This window comes from Myotis yumanensis, unplaced genomic scaffold (genome assembly GCF_028538775.1).
Source record: "Myotis yumanensis isolate MYYU_CA2020_CCGP unplaced genomic scaffold, mMyoYum1.0.hap1 SCAF_14, whole genome shotgun sequence".
In the NCBI taxonomy this organism is placed as follows: domain Eukaryota; kingdom Metazoa; phylum Chordata; class Mammalia; order Chiroptera; family Vespertilionidae; genus Myotis; species Myotis yumanensis.
In genome coordinates this window covers 35,080,622-35,103,394 of record NW_027223765.1, presented here as the reverse complement: position 1 = coordinate 35,103,394, position 22,773 = coordinate 35,080,622, and the positions used below count along the sequence as shown (strand labels likewise).

The 22,773-nt window shown below is 50.4% G+C and overlaps 1 protein-coding gene across 3 annotated transcripts in view; it reads left to right on the top strand.

Moving 5' to 3' along the window:
- SLC6A1 (solute carrier family 6 member 1) overlaps window positions 1-21,328 on the top strand; it is a 44,272-nt gene extending 22,944 nt beyond the window's left edge. For 2 of the 3 annotated variants that reach the window (XM_070433628.1, XM_070433627.1), the window contains exons 2-16: window positions 1,780-1,839; window positions 3,356-3,698; window positions 4,102-4,233; window positions 4,791-4,891; window positions 5,582-5,691; window positions 7,289-7,421; window positions 10,494-10,628; window positions 10,860-10,963; window positions 11,209-11,333; window positions 12,516-12,628; window positions 13,016-13,147; window positions 14,681-14,783; window positions 15,846-15,946; window positions 16,818-16,985; window positions 18,966-21,328. In XM_070433628.1, coding sequence (XP_070289729.1) covers window positions 3,461-3,698; window positions 4,102-4,233; window positions 4,791-4,891; window positions 5,582-5,691; window positions 7,289-7,421; window positions 10,494-10,628; window positions 10,860-10,963; window positions 11,209-11,333; window positions 12,516-12,628; window positions 13,016-13,147; window positions 14,681-14,783; window positions 15,846-15,946; window positions 16,818-16,985; window positions 18,966-19,070 — 1,800 coding nt within the window. In that variant the 5' untranslated portion in view covers window positions 1,780-1,839; window positions 3,356-3,460 and the 3' untranslated portion in view covers window positions 19,071-21,328. The remainder of the gene's footprint in view (window positions 1-1,779; window positions 1,840-3,355; window positions 3,699-4,101; window positions 4,234-4,790; window positions 4,892-5,581; window positions 5,692-7,288; window positions 7,422-10,493; window positions 10,629-10,859; window positions 10,964-11,208; window positions 11,334-12,515; window positions 12,629-13,015; window positions 13,148-14,680; window positions 14,784-15,845; window positions 15,947-16,817; window positions 16,986-18,965) is intronic. The other variant, XM_070433629.1, reaches the window with a different exon arrangement.
- The last annotated feature ends 1,445 nt before the right edge of the window (window positions 21,329-22,773 follow it).

The window sequence follows — 22,773 nt, the reverse complement described above, 5'->3', positions numbered from 1 at the left end:
AGTCTTAAGAAAGCCTGGAACCACAAAGAAGAATGCCTTCAAGATTCCCTCTCCAGCTTTTCATCTCTGCTTTCTTTCCTCCTCAGACCAACTGTCTCTGCTACTCTGAGTACAAGGTGGTCAGAGAGGGCTGGCTGCCTCAGTGCTAACAAGCCGCTGGAGAGACTGGCCTTTCTCCGTCCCATGCCAAAGTCCCAGGGAAGGAGCTTTGATTGGCTAGCCAGGGTCAGGTGATCAGCCCTGGTCCAAGGTGAAGGGATCATTTCAAACATGGCGGCTGGAGCGCAGAAGGGTAGATCCTGGGGGCAGTTAAGGATATCCCTGTTTTCAGAGTTGATGGCTGACCCCACTTTCCTGAGGCTGCTCTCTCCCCTGAATGTCTCAAGACTGTGGTAGACCACAGACTCGCCCGCCTCCTGCCATTCCTGACGCCAGGCGGTCACCCTACCTGAGTCTAGGGTTCCTTCTGACGGTGCCATGCCCAGGCCAGGACCTAGATGTGCATCGAGACAAACTGTGGGTCATCCTTGAGAACAAGAAGCAGGGTTGGCGGTCAAGCTTGGATTGTCCGAAGGTGGTCTGGTTCTCCGCGAACTCTAGGAAGAAACAGTGGTGTTTGGTAATGGGGACTGCATGCCAGGGGCCGGAAGACGAGTGCACAGCAAACCTGGGAGCCCAGCAGGGCAGAGCGAGGGGGGAAACCATTGGGGCACGTGCCACACATTGCTTTGGCTCCTAAGGCAGAGTCCCCGGACCAGTGCTTCATGAGTTCCTCTCTGCGCTTAGGGTTCCATAAGTTTATTCTGTGTGCTTTTATTAATTTAAAAAATTTCATAGAGATTTATTTTATTTGTAAATATTTAGTTAGTTAGTTAATCCTCACCGGGGGGTATTTTTTCCATTGCTTTTTCAGAGAGAGTGGAATGGAGGGAGGGTGGAGGAGCAGAGAGAGAAATATTGATATGAGAGAAACACGGACTAGTTGCTCTTGCACACCTCCCAACTGGGGCTGGGGATCGAACCTGAAACCCAGGTATGTGCCCTTGACCAGCAATCAAAACCATGACCCTTTGGTACGCAGGTTGACGCTCCAACCACTGAGCCATGCTGGCCAGGGCTATTTTTAAATTTTTGTAGAATTTAAAAAATAATTCTAGAAATCCAGAAGCCTGCAAAAAAAAGCAAAAACCACTTATAAACTAATCACTGGGAACATATTAAGGTAAATCTTTTACTGGTTGTTTTTTTTTTTTGTGGTTTTTTTAACGAACAGATTTCGAGGGGAGGTAAAAATAGGAACATACAATACATACATACTCAATAAATTGTTTTGAACCCTGGTTTTCTGTTCCACAAAACAAGGGGTTCTCTCTCATGTTACACATGGTTTTCAACAACATGGGGCTCGCCACAACATGCAACTGCAAGGGTGGATGGAGCGTGGAGAAATATACCAGCTGCATTCCCTGAGTAGCTGCAGCCCCTCCGTGGTTTATCTCTTCTTTCTGATAAAATTATGGAACACCTTCCTCACAGTGCCCTCAGGCCCACTCTCACAGCTGGCCCAAGGGCAGCAGGCCCTACTCCCGCATGTTCCCAGGGCCTCATGGGCCAGCCATGCTGCATGGACTCGCTGAGGTCACCCCAGCTGGGTGGCTCCTAGGGGCTCATGCACAGTACAGCCGCTAGCAGGCCTCTTGCACCCCTGCCGTTCTCTGCCCAGGGCTGCTCATCAGTGCCCGCTTTCAGTAACGGCCCCTCCTCTCTTCTGCTTTGCAGGCTCTCTCCCAGGAGTTGCAGAGGGAGCCGCTCTGGAGCTGACCTGCCACAGAAAATCAGGTAAAATCAACAACCAAAATCATAACCCTTTTCAAACCAGTCAGGTGACAAGCACTCTTACAAGCCATGAAAGCTCATGTTTGCCACAATTCTACAAGGCAGATAGCATTACCCCCATTTTATAGATGGGGAAACTGAGCCTAGAGCAACTTAGGGCCACTCAGCTGGTAAGAGAGATTTAAACCCAAGACTGGACTGAGTCTAGTGTCACACACTGTCCTCTACTCGCTTTCTCTGGAACTAGAGGTAAGAGGGGTTCAGAGTAGGTAAAATGTCTGGGGATGACTGAGGGTCAGAGCGGATCTAGCCAGTGGTCCTTCCTCACCTGAGGGCTGGGGCTAGGCTCCCAGCATAAGAATCTCCTGCTCAGCCAGCATGGCTCACTGGTTGAGCATCAACCTACGAACCAGGAGGTCACATGACCAGTCACGGCACATGCCTGGATTTCCAGCTTGATCCCTAGTGGGGGGCATGCAGAAGGCAGCCAATCAATGATTCTCTCATCATTGGTGTTTCTGTCTCTCCCTCTCTCTTCCTCTATGAAATCAATAAAAATATATATTTTTTTAAAAAGAATCTCCTTTACGGAATTTGTTAGAAGTATAGATTTGGAGCTCATTTTTGGTGGGAGCTGGGAATGTGTCTTTATAGAGCTTTCCAAATGACTTGGGAACACAGCCAGGCTTGGGAACTGCTGATGAAATAGCAACAAGTTCTCATTGTTTTCCAGACACAGTGTGTCTCCATAAATAAGTGAAGAACAACAGCCCGATGAGGGGCGTACTATTATCATCCTCGGTTTAAAAGAGAGGGAGAATGGGGCCCAGAGAGGTTAAGAAGTTTCCCCAAAGTCACACAGCTTGAAAGTGGTAAAGAGATATAAGCATAACTAATGGACATAAGACACTGGGGGGTAAGGGAGGGTAGGGGTTTGTCAAGGGCGGGGGGGAAAAAAGGACACTTATGTAATACCCTTTGTAATACTTTAAGCGAAAAATAAAAAAAATAAAAAGTGGTAAAGAGGGCTTTGATCTTGGTCTGTGTTTGTGCTCTTATACCACCTTCACCTACCACCTTCACCTACTACCTGCGGCCGGGATACCTCCCTGTTCGGCTCCACATTCGGATCCACCATTGCTTACCCTGCTGTGGCTATCACAGCATCAGGAAGTGGAAATCTGATTGCTTCCAGGGAGGCAAAGATGAGGAGCATTTAGTGTTTCTCTTTGGCAGTTTGGTCGCCCTGGTTTTCTTCTCTGAGCATGACACACAACAGAGGCCACATGACACAGATGACCAGAGTTGAAGCTAGTCCAGGAGACAACAGACCACACCCGCACATGTTGTCTTTGGAAACAAATGGCACCCCCCTTCCTCGGGGAGCAGAGCCTGGTGGGAGGAACAGGGTTTGTAGGAGAACTTTCTTAGAGCCCTGGTTCCTTTGTGAGTGACTTGCTTTTTTGTTATTTTGGGGCAACTCCATAACCTTGCCCCCTTCATTGCTGGTCACCACCAGCCTTCTGTTCTAGGGTGACCTTGAACCGCAAAACTGCTGTCCACGTGGACCGGGGCCGACATCGCACGTCCATCTGCCAGGACCCCTGCGTCCAAACTCCGAGACATGGCGACGGATGGCAGCAAGGTGGCTGATGGACAGATCTCCACGGAGGTCAGCGAGATTCCCACGGGCAGTGACAAGCCCAAAACCCTGGTGGTCAAAGTGCAGAAGAAGGCGGCGGACCTTCCGGACCGGGACACATGGAAGGGCCGTTTCGACTTCCTTATGTCCTGCGTGGGCTATGCCATTGGCCTGGGCAACGTCTGGAGATTCCCCTATCTCTGCGGAAAAAACGGCGGCGGTAGGTGCTGGCCTGGCCACCTTCCTGTTGGGCCTGGACTCCCCCCCCCTCCCCCAGAAAGTGTTCCACTTAGACCTTTCCTGGGGCAACCTTAGTGGAATGGGTCCCCAAAAGACTCCAGAAGGAGGGTCAGGCCCCACTTCCTGTTCCTTGTCCTTTTACCAAAGGATTCTGAAAGGGTGATGCCCTCCGTCAGTGATCTGAGAGTTCACCTCTTCATTTGCCAAGTGCGGGTCATGTGTTTTGAGCAGGATTGTCCTTGGGCGTGGGCTGTGGGTGCTGCTTTTGAGGCAGAGTGTACGGAATTCACGGCAGAGACCCCAGAATGCCCGTGTGACGCTCTCTGTGCCCGGGGCTTCTCCAACGCCGGAGGCCCCGGGCATTTCTCTTCTCGACCCCGCAGGGGCCTTCCTGATCCCCTACTTCCTGACGCTCATCTTTGCGGGGGTCCCACTCTTCCTGCTGGAATGCTCCCTCGGCCAGTACACATCCATCGGGGGCCTGGGGGTGTGGAAGCTGGCCCCCATGTTCAAAGGTAAGTCTGCAGAGTGGGGCCGTGGGTTGGGGAGATGGTCTTGCCCACAGGAGGGTGGCAAAGCCAGGGCCTTCCCAATATGCTTGACCCCTCTGGACAGAGGGAGCTGCTCAGCCACGTCTGAGCAGAGTGGAGCCATTAAGGGGCCAGATGACAGGTGACCACGCTGGCCAAAACCTAGGGCGGTAGAAAGGAGGCCCCATATTCACATCTGCCTGCCCTGGTCTGTGAGCTCATTTCCCTGAATTTCCCTGGCATGTGCTGGTTGCGACTTTCTTGGCTCCCTTGCTCAAAGCTGACAGATACTCGGGTGAACACGTGGAGAAGCATGCTTTCCTGCAGGCCCAGCCCCAGCCCCACCTTCCGCCAGTCTGTGTGGGGGCCCCAGACACCAGGCCTGGCTCCCTCCCTCGCCAGATGCATGTGACCTTAGCCACGTTCCTGCCTCTCCCCAAGGTCGAGTGAGATTGTAGACATTGTGGGAAATGATAACTGTGACATGCAAGGGGAAAATTGTGGATATTCAATGGGTATCATGAGGGTGTGTTCCCTCCCAGGAGTGGGCCTTGCCGCTGCTGTGCTGTCCTTCTGGCTGAACATCTACTACATCGTCATCATCTCCTGGGCTATCTACTACCTGTACAATTCCTTCACCACGGTGAGTGTCCCTCCACCCGCTGCTTGAGAAAGAGCCACACCCAGAGTCCACCCTCCATCCACTAGGACCACAATTCTGCTGACAGAGCCGTTCCTCCAGCAGCAGGGGTAACATCTAACCCTCATGACACCCCTCTAAGATGGGTATTGTTAGCCCATTTTATATGAACCCAGGTTCAAACCCGGACCCTACTCTATACCAGCTGTGCAACTTCGGGGAGGAGACTTAACCTCTCTGAGCCTCAGTGCCCTCCTAGAGTTGTGAGAATTGCAGCATAAATGTGTGTGCAGCGCTTAGGTCTGTGCCTGGAAAAGTGCAAGCGCGGTGAGCAGTCAGTGTCAGTGTCAGTGTGCAAGGCTCAGAGTCATTAGCTTGGAAGTGGTCCGGGATGGACGCACAAAACCTTATGGTGCCGTTTGGAAAGCTCATTTTCTGAGTGAAAAGCTTGAGGTTCAGATATCAGCAATGACACTTAGGTGCTGTGTGATCTTGAGCAAGTTGCTGCCCCTCTCTGATCTCTCAAATGGGGCTCACGGTATGACTTGCATTTGGGAGCTGTTGGGAAGGGGAGGGGGGGAAATGGCCGCGAGGAGGCTCAGGGGACCGTAAGGATGGACAGGGTGTGCTAGGGTCACTGTTGCCAACGCCTTTGGCTCAACAGGTTTTGTCTGTGTCGCTGTGTCTTTGCAGACACTGCCATGGAAACATTGTGACAACCACTGGAACACAGACCGCTGCTTCTCCAACTACAGCATTGCGAACACCACCAACCTGACCAGCGCTGTGATGGAGTTCTGGGAGTGAGTGCAGGGTTATTCGTGGTGGGTGGCATATCAGCCAAGGCCAGCAGGTACAGAGGCACCTCAGAAGGCTGATGGAAGGGTTAGGTGAAGGACTGTTTGTGGAGATGTGGGCAGGGCTAAGGGACCCCCAAGAAAGGGTGAAACCCTTCTCTCCCCCAGAAAGCTGAACCTTGGAAGAGCCACTGGACATGCACTAGACCTTTGTTAGAGAAACCCAGCTGCAGACAAAGCCACATGTAGCAGGGAGAATACATCCACAACATCACTCTCCTCCCACCCTCTGAGCTCCTGCTATTGGTCAAACCCAGAAGGCAGGGGAACTCGTGTTAGAGCCATAGCTTTCAGCCTCCAGGGCACGAGCAGGGTGGAGAAAGGTAGACAATGGCCAATGGAGAGGAATAACCATCCTAGGCCAATAAAATCCTGATTCATTCTGAAAACCAGTCCTGAGTCACTTAGAATAAAGACACACACACACACACACACACACACACACACACACACGCACTGTCCATAGTGAAGGCCATGTTGATTGTTTCATCATAGAAGGTGCAGATTAGGAGCATTAATTTTCCCAAACAAGGTCCTGAGACCCAAATCTCTTTGGCATGAAGGCAGCATCTGTGCTGGGCAGCTTGCTAGGGTCTACCTGGAAGTTTGCACTGCACCTTGGATACGCTGCCAAGAGGAGCCGTTCTCAGGAGGCGTTAGAACACGTGAAGTCACTCTCTTGGTGCTGAAATGTCCTTGGCTAGGCTGTCTCCTTAAGAACAAATACCAGATTCTACACTGGCTGGTTCTGCTTTCAGGCCTCTCCCACATGCAGTTGTCTCCCACATGTCCAAGCTTTTCATTCAACCTTTTATTCAATAAACATTTCTTGAGCACCTACTGTGTGCCAGTCTGGTTAGGGATGTGGATAGGTAAACAGGCAGTTGGCAACACCAAGTGACCAGCACTAAAAGGAGGGACATGGAAGGCTATGGGGCCCCAAGGAGGCACCTGGACCAGCCTCGGTGAGGAATGGCATCTAAGGATGAAAAGCAGTGTCGGGGAGACAGGTGTGGGAAGAGTATGCGTGAAGGCTTGGAGGCAGGTGAGAGCAAGCAAGCCGGAGTGAGGGGATGACAAGTAGTCCAGTCGTAGGAGAGCTTGAGGGGCTGTGGTGAGAGCCAAGACCAGGGCCAGCTCATCACGGCTTGCAAGAGCCACCTGGAGAGTTGGGCTTCATTCTGAGAACAATAAGAAGCGATTCATTGCAGAACTTTAAGCGGAGGAGTGACATGACCAGACTTGCTATTAGAAGGATCTCTAGGGGCTGGAGTGGGGACAGAGAGAAAGTGAAGGTGGGGATCCTGGGCGGAGACCTGCAGCCATCTAGGTGAGCAACAGTGGAGGCTGAATTAAGGCACTGGCAGGTCAGCCCTTTCTACTGATTAGTATAATGGCCCCCATGGTCCCCACGCAGCTCTTAGATCTCAGTGACCGCAGATGTCAGCAGTCACAGTGCAAGATATTACCTGTGTCCACACACTGGCCCAGCTCCCGGGTCAATCCAGCCCCTGTGACTGTCACCTCCCTCCTGTTCCATCAGGCGTAACATGCATCAGATGACGGATGGGCTGGATAAGCCGGGTCAGATCCGCTGGCCGCTGGCCATCACCCTGGCCATCGCCTGGATCCTTGTGTATTTCTGTATCTGGAAGGGTGTTGGCTGGACTGGAAAGGTAAGAGACGTGCACAGTGGGAACTAGAGAGGGATGCGGGGATCTCCCACCTGGGCAAGCAGTCTGTGCCTCCCAGGAACCCTTTCCATCTTTAATTTAAGCAGGTCTCTTCATCACGCTGTGCCTCAGTGTTCTTTCCTATAAAATGGGAATAACATTACCTACCTTTGGGGAGGTGTAAGGATTAACGGAAATAATGCAAATCAGGCACTTAACTCAGTGTCAGGCTCATATTAAGTCTTTTGAGATTAGCCTGGGCCTGGCAGAGCCACTGCAAAACAGAGGGTAAATGTTACTCATGGACCATTAAACAATGGTCCCGGGGGTGACAACGCCACATCCCAGCTTTGAAGAGCAACGGAGATGGATTGATTGATAGTTGAATACTCAGGCCTTGTATTTAAATAGACCTGAGTTCAGATCCCAACTTGGCCATTGACTTGGCCCTATGCCCTTGGGCAAGTCACTTCACCTCTGAAACTTAGTTTCTTCCTCTAAAAATGGGGCTAATACTATGCTTATCTGTTGGTTTGTTATGCAGATCAAATGAGTGCATGGTTTTGTAAGGGGCTCTGCAGCTGGCAAGGGGAGTTATTGTTTTTGTTTTTATTATTGGCAAGGTCAGAGCCAGGCCAAGTTGGGTTGCGCAACCTGGGGACATGGGTGGGGAGCTTGCCAATCAAACTGGGGGGAGGAAGACTGGCCTCAAACCTACTTCTTACCCGCTTTAAGTCCCACCCCATGAGTCCAGGGACAGAAGATGACCAGGTCTCACTGGTCTTGGCCTGAAGGACTCAGCAAGTGTCTGAGGTCATTAAAGTAAGTGAGGGAGAGAAAGGATTTGAACTGACTAAGGCTGGAGACAGGGAGGTTCAGGCTGCCTAAGAAGCTAAATGAGCAAAACAGAACCTCAGTGAATTCTACACTTGGGAATGGGCACAGCTGATGAAAAAACCGCCCCATTTAGTCTGGTGGGACTTTTGGACTCAAATCCCAGGCTGGTGTCAAAGCAGCTCTGCTCTGTCCCTAGGCTGCACGAGAGGAGGAGGCTACAGTTGTCTCCAGGCCCAACTTTTAGAAGCAGAAGAACATAGTGGCCTAGACCCCTGGTGCCTAGCTATGTGCTCTTGGGCAAGTCAGTTCACTTCTCTGAGCCTTAGTCTCCTCATCTGTGAAGTGGTCACAATAATGGCACCCCACAGGGTTGTTACCAAGACTTGAGGGAGGTAATCTACACACAGTGTGTAATGTAGCATATACCTAGCACACAGTAGGCATTCGATACATGACATCAATTATTATCATTTTTGGGTGGTATCTAGAGTTCTCTGGCTACTTCTTGGGGACAGAGGTAGGGCCTCCCTCATTGCATCTCTTGAGTGAGCCAACCACTCCATCAGTAAACATTCACTGAGCACCGACTGTGTACCTAGCTCCATGCTGCACATGGAAGACACATTGAACTGCAAGACCTAGCAGCAAATATTAAGCATGTTGTATGTCCTCATGCAACCAAACTTTCTGACTAGCAAGGTTGATTGTACCCATTTTCCAGACAAGAAAACAGATAGGCTTAGGGAGGATAAGAAATTGACCCACCGTCACATAGCTTGTAGGTGACACAGGCAGTCCTGACTCCCCTTTTCCTAATTCCAAGTACAGTGATCTGTTTTTTTTTAAAATATATTTTATTGATTTTTTACAGAGAGGAAGGGAGAGGAAGAGAGATAGAGAGTTAGAAACATCAATGAGAGAGAAACATCGATCAGCTGCCTCCTGCACACCTCCTACTGGGGATGTGCCTGCAACCAAGGTACATGCCCTTGACCAGAATCGAACCTGGGACCCTTCAGTCCACAGCCCGACGCTGTATCCACTGAGCCAAACCGGTCAGGGCATCAAGTACAGTGATCTTGATGGGGTTGTGGCCGCCTTTCCTAACCCTGAAGACTCTCAGAGTCAACTCAGGGAGATGAAACTAACCCACAGAGCAATTTATGCTGAGCATGACGCTAAGATATAAAGGTCACTGAACTTGAAAATTGCTCTCTCACACCACTGAGCAAAGAAATGTAATCTCCGTTTTTTGATGATTAATTTGGCAAGAAGTAATTTTTAAGATGATTATACCCAGGAAAGGTGCTCTCTGTAATGTTGGGCAAAATTCAATTTCTAGAAGGTAATTAGGTAACATGGGTTAAAAGCCTTTGAGAAACTTATTCCTTTTTTCTCAGTAATTCTACTTCTAGAAATTTTTCCAAAGACTAATATAATTTTTTAGTACAAGTTGCAGTAATTTTTAGTATAATTTGCCTAATTTTGTAGGCAAAGTTTTATATTCAGGAGTACCCAATGTAGTAGACTTAGGATTGACATAAACTTGGAAGTGACCTCAACGGATGGTGGAACCTCCTGAGGGACTATTTTGTATAATTAAAAAAACACATTGTTCTGAGACAGTAAAACAATTTTTAGTAAATAAAACAAGAAACAAAGCTGTATGTACTGTGTTGTTTTTTTTTTTATTTTATTTTAAGCATGTTCCATGAAAAGGCAAGTACATCATTTTGTAAGAAAATGTGATCATATATGCAAAGGAAAGTCTCCAAAGAGGAACAGTAAAGCATTAACACCCGTGCATTGGTGCATTTGTCTGGCATTTATCGAGTGTCCACTATCTACCATGGACTGTTCTAGGCCCTGGGAAAACAGAGAAGTGAACAAGACAAGCCTTGTCCTCCATGTAACTTACCTTCTAGAGGCTGTTGAAAGGGACTGTGTGTTCATATGTGATTTTTAAAGTTTTCCTGTCACCACGTGTATTGCTTTAATTTAAACAGAAACCAAAAAAGTAGGGGAGGGACAGGGGAAGGGAAAATTCGGGCACTGAGCTGGTTGGTTCAGACTCCAAGGAGGAGCTGCAGAAAAGTGGCCAAGCAGAGCATGTTAGGAATCCAGGAAGGCTTCCTGGAGGAAGAGAGCTAGAGCCAAGCCCAGAGCCACAGCAGGTACAGATGTAGGTGAAGTGGGGAAGGGGGGGGAAGGTGACCATATCACCCACTTTCCGCCCAGGTGGTCTACTTCTCAGCCACATATCCCTACATCATGCTGATCATCCTGTTCTTCCGCGGAGTGACACTGCCGGGGGCCGGGGAGGGCATCCTCTTCTACATCACACCCAACTTCCACAAGCTGTCGGACTCTGAGGTGAGCGGCCCTCCTGGCCCCAGGTACTAGAAGGCGCCAGTTCGGTGAAGTGCACGCCTGAGTCCTGAGCCACAGGTGACCGGCGCTAGGATAAGTTATTGCTGCTCTCTGACCCTCCTGTGTAAACTGGGATTGTTGCCGGGTAGAGCTGGTTAGCACATGCAAGTGGCCCTGCAGCACGGCGGCTTTATGATTATAAATGTTGACTATTTTTTCTCATTCTGCCTCTAGGTGTGGCTGGATGCTGCCACTCAGATTTTCTTCTCCTACGGGCTGGGCCTAGGATCCTTGATCGCTCTTGGGAGCTACAACAGTTTCCACAACAACGTCTACAGGTGCCCGTGCACAGGAGCACCTTCCTCCGGCCACAGCCCTCTGTCAACTCCGTCTTTCTCAGAGCCAGTCCCTCTGGCCACTCCTTCTGGTTCCACTCCTTCCCCAGAGGGGGCGGGGGAATGTGGACCCACCAACCCTTTAGCCCCCCTGACAGGCACCCTCTCCCCCTTGCCCTTTGCTAGCCACAGCCTACTAGCTCACCGTCCTGCCCACCCACCCTCCCTGACCGTGCCTTCCCTCGCAGGGACTCTATTATTGTCTGCTGCATCAATTCGTGCACCAGCATGTTCGCAGGATTTGTCATCTTCTCCATCGTGGGCTTCATGGCCCATGTCACCAAGAGGTCCATTGCTGATGTGGCGGCCTCAGGTCAGCACCACACAGGACCGGGGCTCTGGAGAGGGAGGGGCTGGCGTTTGCGGTCATCAGATCACCACCTTCGCTCGCTGGCATAGAGGCCACTGTGTGCCAGGCAGCGCCCTGAGCATTGATGTGGACTGTATCCCTGGATCTTTCTGACACGGGGGAGCTGGGAAGGTGGTAGGACTTTGGATGTGAGCCCAGACCTGGCTGATTGCAGAGCCTGGCCATACTGGCACATCTAGCCCAATCCTGGGCGTCCGGGGGGAGAAGACTCGTTCTTGCCCCAAGGATATAAACGTTGGTCCAACTCAGACATGTTCACCACCATGACACAAAGCACCCAAGTCCGTGCATTTGTCCCAGTTCCAAAAACATCCTCATCAAGTAGGCTGTGCCCCTTCTTCTCTCTGCACGGATAGGCACCGGGTCCAAGGAAAAACCTAGGCACCCCTCCCTTCCTTGCTCAGCCAGAAAAGCAGCAAACATGAGGACCCACTGTGTGCACAGCAGAGGCCCAGGGGCTCAGGAAGGAACCATCGTGGGTTATGCTGAAAGGAACGTTCTCCCCTGAGGCCCTGATCTCCCCCACTTGGGCAGCCTACCAGCTCATTTCTCTGGAACCCACAGCCACCACCCCACTTTCCAGAGCCAGACCCCAGGGAGGTTATAGTCTGCTTTCTTTTCCTGCCAAGGTTTTCCCCGATCGCTTGAATATCACCCCACCCAGACACTCAAACACAACCTTCCCACACTGACCTCCTCAAGCCTTCTGCTCCCCTGTGCTCCCCATTACAGCAAAGGGTTCTGCCAGCCAGTGCCCAGGACAGAGCCCCAGCAACACTCTGTACCCTTCCGTCACTGCCACAGGCAAACCAGCCAGTGCCAGGACCTGCCCATTCTACTTCCTGTTTCTCCATCTGGTCACCTCTCTGCCCCTGCACTGTCCCCATTGCTGGCCAGGCCAGCGCAGTTCCTCTTCTCATCCCACTGGTCCCCTTGACTGTGGACCCAACCCTACGGCCTCCCCGACCAAGCACACACTTTTTCCTCAAGTAGAAAAGGGGGCTGACAACCCTCACTCAAAAGGTTTCTTGGGAGATGAAATGAGCCTTAGAAAGTGGGTGTGTACTGAATACGTTGCAGGTTCTTGCTACGTTTTATTTATATTTTTTATCCTCTGCCCCACAGGCCCCGGGCTGGCGTTCCTGGCCTACCCAGAGGCGGTGACCCAGCTGCCCATCTCTCCCCTCTGGTCCATTCTCTTCTTCTCCATGCTGCTGATGCTGGGCATTGACAGCCAGGTGAGGACGTCCTCCCTGGCACCTTGAGGAGCCCCTCGCCCAGCCTTGCCCATCTGGGAGGAAAGCAGAAAGAGGAGGCCACTGCCCTAGGCCCCCTGAGAAGATGGCCTGGAGTATCAGTGCCCTAGAATGTCCACCACATGAAACTTCAGAGAACAGCTCAGCCACCTTCCCCACTTTTGAGATGGGGAAGCTGATGCTCAGAGTGAGGGACTCCCCCGAGTTCACAAAGGGAGGCAGAGGCAGAGGCAGATCAGGCCTGGATTCCGGGGCTCGACGGGCCCTGCTGTCTCCATGCTGCTGGGCTCTCCGGTCTCCCGCCAATCAGGCTGTGGGTGGGTTGGGGTTGGGGTCCTCCGAGGTGGCTGACCCCTGTTCCCCCTGAAGTTCTGCACGGTGGAGGGCTTCATCACCGCCCTGGTGGACGAGTACCCCAAACTCCTCCGCAACCGCAGGGAGCTCTTCATCGCTGCCGTCTGCGTGGTCTCCTACCTGATCGGCCTCTCTAACATCACTCAGGTAAGGGCAGTAAGCACCTGGCACCCACTGTGTGCCAGAGCCACTCCCAGACCCTCTGCACCCCACCCTTGTCTTAGCCCACTTTACCTCCCAAACCCCGTTCATTGAATACCATCTCCATGCCAAGCCCAGCACACACTAAAAGAAGTAAGATGGGGTCCCTTCCCTTAAGGGGCCCCTGAGTTAATGGGAGACACAATGATGCAGAAATGATGGGCGGAGCTAGAGAATATAGCCCCTAACCCGGCCTAGGGCACCAGGTACTGTTCCTGGAAAAGGGGATGCAGGGGCTGAGTTTTAAAAGACTCGTAAAAATTAACTAGAGTCCTGGCTGGGTGGTTCAGCTGGTTGGAGTGTTGTCCCGTACACCAAAAGGTTGCAGGTTTGATTCCCAGTCAGGGCACATACCTAGGTTGTGGGTTTGATCCCCAGTTCCGATGTGCATTCAATAAAAATTTCCTCGGGTGAGGATTTAAAGTTTAACTGGAGAGTCAAGATGGAGTTAGTTGAGGTTGACACTGCCCTTCCCTTTCATTCCTACTTTATTTTTTTCCCTTTGGATATTAATGAGTAAGGCTCCCTGCGTTCAAGCCCCCTCTCTGTCTACACAGAAGACAAATATATAACTGATGAATTGTACAATAAATACAAATGACCCTAAAGCCATGAGCTCAGCCCTGTGGGTCTGATTTATGATCCACAAAACCACCCCTGGGTTCAAATACAGTTCAGACTTAGAATTAGTGTTTATTCATTCTCTCATAATTGATGAACACCTACTGCGGGCCTGGTGTGACATTGGAGATTCAGGAGTGAACATGACAGACGGTATCTGCTCTCTTGGATAAGACTGACATATACATTAGATCATTAAATGCCATGAAGAAAAGAGGATAGTGGAACAGAGAATGACCAGCAGGGATGGGAAAGACGCTGCCTCAACAGAGTAGTCAGGGGCAGTCCCTCTAAGGAAGTGGTAGTTGAACTGAGACTCCAATGAGAGGAAGATCCAGCCAGGGGAGACCTAGCTAGGGGAAGAAGTCACAGCAGGTGCAAAGGCCCTGAGGTGGGAATGGGCTTGGTGAACGTGAGGAACGGTGTGGTGGGGGCAGAGGGAGTGAGGGGCTAAGTGGGGGATGCAGAACCAGAGGTCAGGCAGGACCTTGAAGGCGAAGGCATTGGATTTTATTTTATTATTTTATTTTCTATCTTTCTACTGATTTATGAACTATGTTATTGTCTTATTTAAGCCATGGAAGGTTTTGAGCTGGGGAGGGACTTGACTGACTCAACATTGTAGACAGATGGCTCCTCTTCTGCCCTCCAGCCTTACCGGAAATGGGGCACTTCCCTCCATGCTCCCCACATTTGCATGTTTTCTGCCCAATCCCAGAGAATCAACGCCCACACCCTCCTTGCTGCAGTTTAGCCTAACCCCGGCCTCATGAGACTGTAAAGCCCAGGTTGACTGTGAACGGAATGCACGGGTCCCTGGCGGAAGTGGCCTCACTCTCACCGTTTTTGCTCCTGCAGGGGGGCATTTATGTCTTCAAGCTTTTTGATTACTACTCGGCCAGTGGCATGAGCCTGCTGTTCCTCGTGTTCTTTGAATGTGTCTCCATCTCCTGGTTTTACGGTGAGCATCAGCCCTCTTCCCCCTGTCATTCATTCATTCATTCATTCATCATTCCTTTCTCCAGTTATCTTTCAACCAATACAACCTGAACACCAGGCCCTTTCCATACATGCATGTATTTCGTTCTCACAACAACTCGATGGTGTTACCACAGGAGGTCCCATGTTTAGAAGATATCCTAAGAAGAACAGTTAAATAAACTCATTTAAAACGGGAACCACGATTTCTTCATCAATTTTGGGATGAAATGGTTTGTTTGAGATTTTATCTAGAAAAGGGAAATCAAGACTACAAAAAAATTCTACAGTTAAAAGTATGCACTATCTTAGAACAAAGAATGAAGGAAATGATGACTTTATTTGTTGGTTTGTGGCCTAAGTTTCCAGACCAACTGCATGGCAGTCCAAGCATATCCTTCCCTACTCTTCGATGATCACAGTAAGATGATGTGTTTGAGAGAAATGTTCTCCAGGGTCCCTCTTAGTACTTGATAATCATTGTATCTTTCTTGCCACCTCACCTCCTCATCATTTTCCTTTCCTTAACTCTAACTGGCCTAGTGCTATCAGATCCTCCTTGTCAGTGACTTTGTTTATAATTGGAGCAGTGCCCAGCATTACTTCATGACATCTGTGGGTCTTTGCAGGATTCGCAGTTCTTCTTTGCAATCTCTCACCAGTTGCTGATAGCATCAGATCAACAGGGAAAACCATCCTGGCTCAGGAAGGCTTTGCAGGAATGGCTGGGACAGATGGTGCCTGGGGGGACATTAAGAGCGATGGGGACACGTTTTGTAAGCGTATCCGGTTTTTGGTAGATATTTTCACGTTAAGGTGATTTGCTTTCCCACGCTACGTACTTGCTGTGGGGATTTGGTTATTAAATAATTACTAGATAATGAGCACCCCTCAGAGCATTAGCCCCATGTTACGGACGAGGACACAGGCCCAGAAAGGTTGGGTGACTTCTGTATGGTCACACTGTGAGAGAGGGACAGCTTGAGTTTAGCCTGTAATGCCCACAACTCACCCATCCGTCCTGCTTTTGCTCCAAATGTCACAGGTGTCAACCGATTCTATGACAACATCCAAGAGATGGTTGGCTTCAAGCCCTGCCTCTGGTGGAAACTCTGCTGGTCCTTCTTCACCCCAATCATCGTGGCGGTAAGGACAGCACCTGACCAGCCCTGCTAGGATGAGCACAGCTAGGCCCCGGGTCCAGAGAGGAACTTCTGGAGGCAGAGGTGGATGGAAGAGGCCCCAGACCCCTGTTCCCTAATAAGACCACTCCTTGCCATCTGTTGAGCATCTGTTTTGTTCCCTGCATGATGCCAGACATAGTGCATCATCCACTAGTGCCCCCTCTTTGCTGAGGACTCAGCGCTCCCCTAGCCAGCATCACCCATTGTGTCGGTGCTGCACCCAAACCACGTCAGCCTGATTCTGAAGCCCAAACTATTCATACAGGGAGACTTCTCGTTCTCAGCACCTCCCATTCCCTTCTGCAAGGGGAAGGTGAGGCATGAACAGGCCTTGGAGGGGGATGCCCCAAGTCCTTGGTCGTGGGGGGCTGGGGCCACTACACCTGTTGTGTCTTGAACAAGGGCACCCAGCCAGTGGCGAATGGCGACTGACACCCAACTATTCTGCTTGCCAAGCTGGTTAAGTTGGAGAAAGGGATGTTTTTTCTGTCAGTCCTCTGAGAGGAGTCACCTTTTCCTATTGGTCCTTCCAGAGGGTGTGCCTTTTTCTATTGGTTCTCCCGGGAGGGGTGCCCTTTTCTGTTGGTTGTCATGGAAATGGCTCCTTTGGCCATTGGTGCTCCCAGAGGGGATACCTTCTTTTGTCTTGCACAAAGGCTCCTCCTGTACTGGGAGTGGCCTTGAGTGCAGATTCCCAAGATGTTGAGCCTCTGTGAGGGTCAGCCTCAAGGTAGTGGTGGGGGGAGTGGACCTGTCAGCTGCAGGATCTGAGGAGGGACCTTGGCTGACCAATATGTGTGACCTGCCCCCCACTCTCTCCCCCACCCTCCCAGGGTGTGTTCCTTTTCAGTGCTGTGCAGATGACTCCTCTCACCATGGGAAACTATGTTTTCCCCAAGTGGGGCCAGGGCGTGGGCTGGCTCATGGCTCTGTCTTCCATGGTCCTCATCCCTGGGTACATGGTCTACATGTTCCTCACCTTAAAGGGCTCCCTGAAGCAGGTAAGCCTCCTCTTCACCCTTTGCATCCTTGGTCCCCTTCCCCCACTGTGCTGGGCACAGCCCCTCCTCTTGTGGAGCTCACAGTCTAACAAACAAATCAATAGCCAGTGACAATGGAGTGTTAGAGGAGCCATGATTAGGGTAAACCAGGGAGATGGGTAAGCCCTACCTGGATTGGGGAGGGTTAGGGAGGGCTTCTTGAGAGAGGGGAAAGCTCAGTATGAGCCAGAGTTAAAAGTAAAAGCAGAAGAATGTTCCTAGAAGTCGAGGTGGGAGGGGGGGAGTGGGGGGAGCATGTGCAAGGCCCACAGGTATACACTTATCACTGTGGCTGGAGGGTAGAGTGAGGAGGGGTGCAGGGGGGTATCAGAGATGAGGATGGGAATTTATGGTCTGGCCAGATCATGGAGGGCTTTGAAGATCACAACAAGAACTTTAGACTTTATCCTAAGGGTAATGGGGAGCCATCGAGGGTTCGGAGCAAATGAAGGGTGGAATCAGACGCGTTGAGGGCTTCCTCGAGACCTCGTTTGTGAGCTTGATAAAGAGAAAACATGGCCTTACCCTCAAGGGAAGGCAGAGCCTGTAAGGTGTGCTTCCCTAGCAGGGGCTCACGAGCGTGTGCTAGGTCCATGCCAGCTCTTCGGTAAGTTGTATCAAGTTCTTGAGTGAGACACGGCAGTGCTGGAGGGAGCCAGGTGCTAGAGACAGGGATGGAGTGAGTGCAGGCTGAGGATATTCACTGAGGAAGGGTGGAGAATCAGATTATGGAGGCCACAGCTGGGAAGATCCGAATCAGTGGCTCTCAACCTTGTTTCCCACCAAGATGTCCTCGCCAGAAGGAGGGGCTCGGGTCTGCAGCTCAGGGAAGGGGAGTGGAGGGTTGTGTGCAGTCCCTGGAGTTGCTGGGCAGCCTCCTTGAATCACAGATGGAGAAACTGAGGCCACGTGAGGAAACCACTTGCCCATTCCTTGCAGAGCTGGAGCCTGCAGCCCTTTTATCCAACTCCAGGTTCAGTGTTTTCATTTCCCATTGTTCTCGCTGAGCCTCGAGAGGAAGCCAGGTCTGCATTTGTGGAGGAGAGCACAGCCTGTGCGAAGGCACCGTGGTGGGAAAGGGCAGCCAGGCGCGTCTGAAGACGCCGTGTTAGCTGATAAGGCAGGACTGCGGGATATGCGTGGAGAAGGTGGTGGGAGAGCCAAACATCCAGCGAATATGTATCGAGCATCTACTATATGCCAGACACTATGGTCAGGACTGGGGACACAGCACTGAACAAAGCAGGCGAAAATCCCACCCTTTTGGAGCTCATATTCTAGGAGAGGAATATCAACAAATAACAAAATAAAAACATGTTAGATGGGGAGGAGAACTATGGAGAAACACAAAGTAGGAAGGAGTTTAGGAGTGCTGGGCAAGGCCTCACTGAGGGGATGGACACTGAGCCAAGACCTAAGGAGGTAGACATCGAGTGGTTCACTATCTGAAAAGAAGAATGTGCCAGACCGGGTGCAGCACGTGCAAAGGCCCCGAGGCAGGTGCATGCGTGGTGTGTGTGAGGAGCTGTGAGGAGGCCAGGGCGGCTGGAGTGAAGTAAGTGAGGGGATGAGGAAGGACATGGCGGTCGGAGAGGACGGGGGCCAGATCATATGGGGCCTTAATAGGACTTGGGTGAAATGGGAGCCGTTGTTACATCCTGAGGAGGGATGCGATCTCTAACATGACTGCCCCCCAGCCGCTGTGCTGAGCATAGAACGAAGGGGATGATGGTCAAAGATGGACGTGGAGGGCCAGTGGGGGGCTGTTGCTCTAACCCAAGTGAGAGGAGGTGTGCGTGGAGGGTGTGGAGGGTGTGAGACACGGCTGAGTCTGGGCACAGTTTGAAGGCAGAGCAGACAGAATAGACTTGAAAAGAAGGTGGGGGAACAGAGAGACCCGTCTCCTTCCATCTCAGCCCGAATTCTCCCCGGTGCCCCCAGCGCATTCAGGTCATGATCCAGCCCAGCGAAGACATCGTCCGCCCGGAGAACGGTCCGGAGCAGCCCCAGGCCAGCGGCTCAGCCAGCAAAGAGGCCTACATCTAGGGGTGCGAGGTGGCTCGCCGACCCGACACCCTCACCCCCCACCTGGCTGAGCAGGACCACCACTTGATGTTTGAAGATACCGTCTATCTCAACCTACCTCGAGTGGCGCGTCCAGACACCATCACCACGCAGAGAGGGGAGGCGGGGGACAGTCTCACCCCTGCTGGGTCCTGCCTTGCGCAAAAATACTCGTCGGCTCCGGTACCTGCGGGCCGGTGACCTTTTTAATCCGGGCCCCGTAAGCGTCCAGCAGTGGGCATTTGTGACTGCCGCGTAGGTCACTTTTATCCGCCAGCGAGTGTGACTCGGTGAGGCTGCACCCTCCTGGCTTTTAGTCGTTTCCCTGACTGTTCTCTTAACTGCCAAACCCCGTGACTGTTACCTTGGACTCTGCAGGAGTGCGTTTCCGCCGGAAGGCTGCCCTGTACACATGAAAAGGGCATTCTGTATAACAGGTTTCTAGGGAGAGCTCGCTCTTAAGTAGCAGGGAGCCAGCAGAGCTCTCTCCGTTTTTTGGTTTTCTCCTTCCCGAGGCAGCTGACTTTAAAACAAGCCCGAGGACCTCAGTCAGCATTCCCCCGGCCTGCTTCTCAAGCCGTCTGTACAGGGTCCTGCTTCCCTGCCACCGGCTGAGAGCATCTCTGTGGCGAGGCCTTCCTGCCCCTCCTCGCCAGGCCATTCTGACTGCACCAGGCCCTGCCCATTGGAAACTGCCACAAGCACAAATAAATTTCTAATCAGCATTCCGGGAGACCGACGATCCCGCTGGGGACGTTCCCTCATCGAAGCCCCAGTGTCTGTTAGGATGCCCAGAGTTAGCGAGCACAGAACAGGAAATCGAGGTCAAGTGATCCGACCCCTGCGTCCAAATGGATCCAGAGACCTTTTTAAAACGATCTCCCCCCTCACTACCACCCCCTTCAAAGCTGCGGCCCTCTCGCGCCGCCGTCTCTGAAACTCCTCAGTGGGAGTCCCCTCACTGCCACCAAAATCTACCCAGCCACCAACTGAGGCGCTAGTGTTCATCCAGCCCCCCACCCCCACCTCCAAAGTGCTTCCAAGACGAAAGCTGCTTCCCCGGGAAGTCGGTTTTGTTCCTTTCCGGAATCGGCTCCGGAATCGGCTCCGGAATCGGCTCCGGAATCGGCTCCGTGGTGGCGGTGGCATGTCGGCACATCGGGTGAAGACAGTTCCTTGCAGACCCCAGTGACTCAGCTCCTCATCTGGCAGGAAGATGGGTTCCCAAGTAGCAAATGGTCTGTTGTGCCCTGTAGCTCCTTAGCTAGTTAGCTCACAAACTGTGTTTTACAACTAATCCTTAATCACTATGGTAAATAACTGTGACTGTGGGTTCTTTAATCTCTTGTCATTCTCATCTGAAAGTGACCAGTGACCAGCATATCAGTTCTTGCAATAAGGTATTACCCTCAGAATATTAAGCACATTATTGTAGAGAAAACGCAAAGCATTTGTACACACACACTCATCCTCGTGCGTGGTAGTTAGGGTCTTGTTGGGCATCGTGTAGGAAATCTAAAACCTGTCCCTGAGATCATCTGTAAAATAGTCTCATTGCTAAGGGCATCCCAGATGCCAGCTGGTGACTCCATGATCAACCTGCATATGTATTGTTCAATTATAGGGTTTAGGCTGAAAGGAACCCTTCACTGTGTATCATGGTCCCACCCCCATCCCTTTAGAATAAGGGCAGGAAGACTTCAAACTTTCTCTTTGTTCTTCAGTGTGAAACTAAGACCAAGTCTTTTTAAGACAAATGCAGTGTATTTCATGTTTGTAAGCAAATCTAAGTGAGATGTTTGGCAAGAAATCCCCTAACTGATTTCCATCCAAACCTACTTATATAGCACAATATTATCACGTGTCGTACAATTACTGTGAGAACTGTGAATATGTGTAACATTTTTTTAGTATTTACCCTGGGGGGAAAAAGATATTGTATTATCATATATGCTTTTTTTTTTTTTGCAATAAGGATTTATTCTCAGAACACCAAGTAAATCTATCTCTATATAAAAAAATATATGTAATATAAACATATTCAAACTATATACAGAGCCTGTTTTAAAATAATTACAGCGTTATTTAGTAAAATTATCTGTTCTATGGACCAAATGTAAAATATTTATAAATGAAGATGCATTTTAAATGTCTATAAATGGTGTCATAACTGGAGCACGGACATTATGTACATTCCTAAGAATTAAGAGGAAAAATAATAAAGGTTCTATGATCTACAATGTCAAACCTTCAATTCTTGGGGGTGGGGGCACAATTGCCTCTTTAATCAGACCAAACTTACACACAATATTATTTTTCCCCAACAGAGAGAGAGAGAGAGAGCGAGAGGTTTGGGCTTACATTCAGTGAGATAGAGATGGACTTCCAAAAAGTCTTGGAAGGTGTAGCTAAAACATGACTCTGTGCTACAAAAGGGAGGTATTCTTACTGTTCTAGAAAATTTACTGGTCTACTAAATAAAGGTCTAAACCCAGGATAATAGGAACATGTTTAGTTAACAAGGACATTCATGCATTTACTCATTGATTCATTCCTTAAAATACTATTGTTTTTAGAATTATTATTATATATCTTTATTGATTTCAGAGAGGAAGGGAGAGAGAGAGATAGAAACATCAATGATGACAGAGAATCATTGATCGGCTGCGTCCTGCACACCCCCTACTGGGGATCAGGCCCACAACCTAGGCATGTGCCCTTGACCAGAATCGAACCTGGGACCCTTCAGTCACCAAGCTGACGCTCTATCCACTGAGCAAACCGGCTAAATCTTCTTAAATCTTACTTAAAAAATTTGAATTCTACAGAGAAGTACAAATGGTTCGATGGACACCCAGGTTCACCAGTTGTTGACATAGTGATGATATTCTCTGTCAGTCCAAGTTCAGTCTGGGGAGCAGAACCACCATGAATATTGTGGAATAAGGCCGTGGTTCTCAACCTTCCTAATGCCGCGACCCTTTAATACAGTTCCTCATGTTGTGGTGACCCCCAATTTCATTGTTACAAATTGAACATAATTAAAGCATAGTGATTAATCACAAAAACAACATGTAATTATATATGTGTTTTCCGATGGTCTTAGGCGACCCCTGTGAAAGGGTCATTCGACCCCCAAGGGGGTCTCGACCCACAGGTTGAGAACCGCTGGAATAAGGGATTTATTACAGGAACAAGACCTACAATGGAGGTGGAAGTTAAGAAGTAAGGGTCTGAAAGAGTTGGGAGATCAGAGCTAAGTCACTAAGCAACCTGAGCAGAAGAAGTCTGAGCAATGTGTGTGTCCCCACAATGCCTTGCTGCCCCTTTTGCAGATTGAACTCTAAGGCCCTGTGAGCACAGAATTCCAGTGGATCCACAATGCGTGCAGTTGAGTGAGACTCAAAGGCCCCACAAGGTTAAGTGTGTTATGTCTACAACTGAGTAAGCAGGGGCTCTCAGAACCCCGCGAGGCCACTCTATTTGAACTGGAACGTGGTTCCGAAACAGAAAGAAGGCAATGGTGTTCTAAGAAACACCCATCACCCAAGGAACCCTCCTCATGTTCTTTGTTACTCAAGGTACTTCCCTTATTAGCCAACCACTTACACCGAAAATGATGGCATAAGAGGAAAGGGAAAGATGTGCTAACTCACACTTTCTCTTCCTTCTCAGTTCAGCTGAA